Source organism: Corvus brachyrhynchos, unplaced genomic scaffold, assembly GCF_000691975.1.
Source record: "Corvus brachyrhynchos isolate BGI_N302 unplaced genomic scaffold, ASM69197v1 scaffold56, whole genome shotgun sequence".
Lineage (NCBI taxonomy): Eukaryota > Metazoa > Chordata > Aves > Passeriformes > Corvidae > Corvus > Corvus brachyrhynchos.
Window position 1 is genome coordinate 8197489 of NW_008238664.1, and position 6264 is coordinate 8203752.

The following is a 6264-nucleotide window of genomic DNA, read 5'->3' on the forward strand; positions in this document are numbered from 1 at the left end:
AAATAATGCAAATGCTATTTTTACAGATATTCTCCAAAAAAATTTGAAACTCTGGCATGAAACTTTGTCCCTGTTTAATGATAATCAGCAATGCCTGGGCAAGTAAACAGTACTGTGTCTGGCTGAGGTTAACGATACAAAGAAGGTGACACTGAAGAAAAAGAAAAAAATGTGCTACAAATAGCAACAGAAGCCTGATTTCATCTGGGAGTGCCAGGAACTGTGTGCATTTGGTTTCTTGTGGCGTGCCCACCCAAGACCCAGTTGCTGTCCATGTCTCCCATGTTGCACCTGGTTTACAAGAACAGGAACCCCAGATACGTAGGGTTGAAAGAGCCAGAACACATTCAGTTCATGTCCCCAGACTGAGGGGCCTGAACATTGCAGGGGTTACTGTATGCCTTTCTTGGATGAGAATCTAAAGTGGGGAGGAATTCACAAGGTTGCATATCTGAATAAGTGCAATTCTCCTTTCCATCATCTTCATTGTTTCATTTATTTGTCTCTCCATTTGGAACAGGAAGGTGATAACAAAGTGATAGGAAGTCTTATAAATTTTTTTTTTTTCAGCGTACTGTTGGTAGGAATTAATGAATTTCCCTCTGTAGCAAAACCTTATTTTTCAATTTGACAATGAAAATTAAAGCAAGCAAAGGCTAGACACATAATGTTAATAAAAGTAACAATCTTCATTATCAAAAGCTTGAGATTTAAAATGGTAATTAGAACTCTTTAATCGATTGCTTTGAAATAACTAATAAAAGCAATCAGCTGATTTTTTCTAGAGATAACTGAATGGAAAGTGGAGAGGAAATCTAATTAGCAGTGATTTTATTAGAAAGTAGCACTTTTAGGAGAAAAAATTTCATCTTATGGAGACCAAATTCTCATTGACTTCTCACTGATGTACAACTTCACAATCAAACTCCACAGGATGAGTCTTTTCCACCTTACATAAAACAGACTGTTCTCCTTCCTTCCCACTTCTCACACATGGATAATTCCAACTTTTTCATAAGAGAAATCATATTGATTTCTGGAGTATCAAATATGGATTAATGTGCATTGCCTTAGACCAGATATTTTTGCTCTAGAAGAGCTACTCTAAATTTCTTTGTGAAATTTCTCCATTTTTTTTCCAAGAGTTATCTAATCCTTCAACAGGTCAATTACTGAAGTTCTTCCTAGTCCAAGAATATTGTTCTCTATATTCCAGATGTAGAAAAAGGATTTGTAGATTGAAAATTTGAATCTTGATCACAATTATAGCACCCCCAGAAGTAAGTCTCCATGCAAAGCCTGTGGTTTGCAGGTGAAGATAATGGCAAAGTGAAGAGGTGGGCTTTGAACCACAGAGCAGGGAAATGATCTCAATGCTTCTTCATCTGGAACACTTGCTTCCAAACTCTGACTTTCTCAGGGCAAAAGTGCAGTTCCAATGGAAAAGTGCAGCATTAGATGCTCAAGCAGAGGGAGCAGTGGCCCATTGAGCTGACCCTGAAGCAGGGACATGCTTGAGCTGTACAGTAGGTGTGGGGAATGGTGGCTGTAGCATCTTCAGAGAAGATTCCTCTGGGAGCCAGTCAGCTCCTACTCTTTGGATCCCATTGAATGGTGAACAAAGGAGGAACTGATGCCTGAAATGCCAATGAGATACTGATGTTCTAATGACTGGCCACACAAATCTTTGAGAAGCAGCCTGCTGAGTTCCTATGAGTTCCTATGAGCATCTTTAACCTCTTATTTGAGAAAGGTACAACATACTTCAGAAAAAACTTCTACCTCCTGCTGTAGAGACTTATGAGACTCCCTCTAGAACTGTAAGGAGGTGCACTGAACAGCTCTGGTAGCTCTGGAGCAGGTACAATCACCACTACATCTGACACAAGTCTTGTTGACCGAGCTTACTGGAAAAACCCTTGTGTGAGAATAAAAGACCAGCTGATATCAACAGGGAGCAGGTATCCTCTGAAAATTACTAATATGCAAATATCATCCTGCAGGCCAAACTGAAATAATCTGCCAGAGGAATATAAACATATCTTACAAAAAAAAAAGCAAAGTGTCACTTAAGGACAACCTTACCAGGAAATTCAATATTTGTAAATGAACTGATCATAGAAGATTCAGGTGGATGGCTTTATAAACCAGCATAATCCCAAATCCAGGTAGGTTAAGTGGTGAAAGATGAAGATCTATAACATCCCCAACTATAAACATCTGCAAGACCAGGCTTCCTGGGAAAAACATAAAGAGGGTCTCATACTGTACTTTTGTATTTTGTTAAAGGCTCCTTCTGATTCCAGGGACATAGAGGGAGCTGTAATTGTCACTTGGAAATTGCAATTTGGGGAAGCTGTCTTCTGCCTTAGCTGCCAGCAGCGGCAGCAGTGGCTTTTTTGCAACTAGCCATGAGAAGACATGATCCCTGCAGGTCAATCCTGACCACTATGTGAACCTCAGGCAGGGCTATCTCAGTCCCTCTGTGACTTGCCAGCGTTGGCAAGAGCAGGCTGCTAATCTCAGAACAGCTGAATCAGTATTAGAGTATTTCCTATATATATGATGGTAGTCCTGAGGTGTGAGCAAGAACAGACTGCATGTGTGCACAGGTAACAATGTTCCTGTTGTTATAAAGAAAGCAATTTCCAGTTGTGTAAGTTACTCATGTTATGTTCTTGGGTTATTTTCTTAGCAATTAAGCATTTAAAAGAAAATCCTACCAGCAATTGCACCATTTCATGGCCTCATTGAACTGTTTTGCCTCATACAGACAAAAATCCCATAACTCAGAAGTCTGTTTCTCTGCTGGCAAGATTGATAAAAAAGAAAATCTTCCACCAAAGCAGCAATGTAGAAGTTCTACTGCATTGAGACCACTGCAGCAGCCTCTTACCATCTCTCCAGGAGCTGCTGTCCAAGAGCTTCTGTAGAGTAAGGAGAGCAGATTTGTAGACACCTATATGTCCAAATCCCACTTGAAGAGCACTTTTTCTGCAACACTCACTGAATCTTGCTTTTCTCCTGCATAATAAAACCTTCTTGTTCTATTTAGACCTCAGTTCTCAGTCCCAAGAGCATATGGTTTCTTTCCAGTGACCACCAGAGGAAAAGGATAAGGCTATTTTCTGCAGTTTAGTTTCTTCCCTAAGGGGATTTCCTGTACCAACATAGAATGAATTAAGTCCTCTCTCCCTCTCTCTTTATCTCTCTCTCTCCATAGCACTTAGATAACCAGCACCTGAATGTTCAGAAGCTGGTACAAGCCTCAAAAGGCTTTCTCTTCATCAATACTCTCAGTGACAAACTAAAAGAATAGATAAAAAGCTAATTTGCCAAAATTCTTGGTACCCTGAGATGTCAAGAATTTCCAGCTTCCAAAATAAAAATGCATTTCTCCCATAGTGCATTTTCCCCCCGAAATGTCTCAAATTAATTTAGATTACCAAAAGTGTGAAAAAGGAGAATAGTTTAGCCTGGAGAAAGTTTCTTTATATTCCAGAGGAAACATCTGAGAAGAAAAATCCTTATTTCATAGTTTATAAAGATTTAAAGAATGAACTGAAAATAAATGCAAAATGAAACCATACATTTTCAACCAAATAATTTTGTATTAAAGATGAAGGAGTACATGTTTTTATACAAACCTCTTCTTCTTCCCAGTCTATCAAGTCCCAATCATAAGCAATTACTGCTCGCCTTCTCTTCCAAAACTCCAGAAAAACAGTAGCTAGAGCAAGTAGAAAAAAGATAGAAAACTGTTTTTAAGTCAAGAAAATGTTAATGACTATCACAGAACTGTTGAATGAAGCTGTTACATTATTTTCTTTTCTTTGCATAAGTAGGTTCCTTTGAACAGCAAATCATGCTGATGATCTAAACTTCTTTCAAAAAGCATTGCTTTCTAAGGATTAGCTTGCTTGCTTCAAGTGTGATTGAGGCTTTAGAGATTTCATTTGGTGCTAAATGAGAATGTTTAATTTATAACCAACCAAGTGAGGGCTCTCAAAGAATATAATTGTTCCTATGAATCGTCACTGCTAAATAAAGCAAATTTCTGATGAAGCTAAAGGTTACTTGGGGCTGTTGTATATTAAGCAGTAACTTTCTTTCTTTGAAGACCATTTACATTACACAGAAACCAGAAGCCACAGGAAGCACAGTCCAGTGCATATGAAAATCTGTTGAGTACTAGTGGGGAAATGGGAACTTGTTTACACCTTTTTAATCCAACCCCTTTTTTTTACACTATGTGAGTTTGTATATGTGGTGTGGCATTTATATCTGATAATAAACATTTTGTAGTACAGCCCTTATTGATTGAGTTCAAGATAGATTAACAGGCCTGCACATGACTGCTATGGGAAGATGACTGGGAGTAAAATTAGAGAAAGCTGGAAGGTTATATTTGCGTTCTAACAGAAGTTAGAACAGGATGGACACTACAGGGTAAAATACAGTTGCTGCTCCCTGGATGGAATGTGGTTGGCATGCCCGAAACCTATTCCCCCATGACTCCCCACATACCCAATCTGCAAACTTAAGCACCTGCTAAGGGGAATGGAATGGAGGGTGGAGCAGAAAGGAGACTCAGAGGTCAGGCTCTGATGTAACCCTTGCAGGGAGGGGAACTTGATGTTCCTTTGCAGCCGATAAAACTGCATAGCATCTGTCAGCCAGGGGAGGCAGAAGAAGATGTCTTGTTGCTGAGCCAGTAACTGTGGTGAAATCATTCTCCTTGGATGAACTTGGTTCATTAAAACCTAACTGTAATATTAACACACGCCTCCATCCCGAAGTTACCTGCTTTCAAGGTATGACCACCCCTCACTCATGCATGGGCATGCACTCCATATTTTATTGACTATATCCTTAAGAGAGAAGTGAGAGAATTTTACACCTATCAATAACAAAGGTATGTATCATTAGGGTCACTCAAGCTCCACCTAAATGTAAACAAGTAGTATAAAAGTAAGCTAAGAATGGTGAAAAGTTAGAGAAGATTCCATCGTAACTTCTGGGATCAGGGGACAGGCTGAACCTGTCACCTCCCCCAAAGGAATGCCTATTGGGTAAGAACTGTATGCTGTGCTTGCTGATGATCATCTCGAGCTAGGTTTGATTGATGATTACAGCTTGTCTAGATACTGCTTTGAACAGATTTTTGCAGTCAGATACTATCACTGTCAATCTCTGAACTTTAACCTGTCAGTTTTCTACTCTCAGTGTGGGTACTAATAAAGAGCACTATCCCCTCAACTGTTGGTGTACGTCCTTCAAGGGCGCTGGCAGTTGCCAGCAGAGGGCAACACACTTGAATAAAAGCGTGAAGACCCGGGAGGGGATCTCCCTTCTGTTGTCGGTTTGTGTCCCTGAACAAGTCAGTCAAACCATCCTCTAATCCAGTGGGCAGCTCAGTGGAGAGTCACCCTAACAGGACAGAGTAATCAGACACAAAGGTATTGGCTTTTCTGCAGCGCTGACAGACCAATCGAATATAAAGGATTTGAGGAAATTCCCCCTTTGACATGACAATTGTGCTTCCATTTTGTGATGGAAAGAACAATCAAGGAAACAGTAATAACATAATATGCTCATAATCTGAAGATTAATACTCAGCCTGTTTATAGTTACAGGGGTTTTAAACATTTATTTTGTGTAAAGGATGTAGAAACTACCTAAAGCTAACAGAAATCAATGGACAGGCTTCCTCTCCCACTGTGAAATTTGGCTCTTTCCTTTATTGCTCACTGAAAAGCAGCAGATTGATAACCAGAGAACATAAACCTCTTTGTTCATGAGCTAGCACAGTATCAGCTGTAACAGTGTCACAGTAGTCTGGCAATATGCTCCACATCCAGTCATAAAAGCACCTCCTTAATGATCTGTTTGCCCTACTGCAGCATATTAATAAAAATGGGACATGATACTGAGTACTGCCATAAGTTTGGCAAAAGTTAATTTTTAGACAGTAAGAATTATGTTTTATTGTACTACCCAGTGCAGCTAAGGTATATTTAGGAAATGAACACTACAAGCAGACAAGGTAAGGTATCAAAAGCATGTGTAAGGAAGCAAATATTTGGTTTGATGGCATTTTCATATATCATGTAATTCTTTTTCTGAAAGCTGGAATTGTGTTACACCAAGTAACAACCACTTTGATTTTAGTCTAATAAAGAGCCATGAGACTAATGTTTCTATAAATGTTTGTAATAACTGCAGTATGATTTGTTGTGATCAGCAAAACTAGTTAAGTGCTAA

At 39.3% G+C, this 6264-nt stretch overlaps 1 protein-coding gene across 7 annotated transcripts in view; it reads right to left on the bottom strand.

Moving 5' to 3' along the window:
* ANO4 (anoctamin 4) overlaps window positions 1-6264 on the bottom strand; it is a 178298-nt gene that overhangs the window by 31215 nt on the left and 140819 nt on the right. For all 7 annotated transcript variants that reach the window (XM_017737972.1, XM_017737971.1, XM_017737973.1 and 4 more), the window contains one exon: window positions 3648-3730. In XM_017737972.1, the coding sequence (XP_017593461.1) occupies window positions 3648-3730 (83 nt within the window). The remainder of the gene's footprint in view (window positions 1-3647; window positions 3731-6264) is intronic.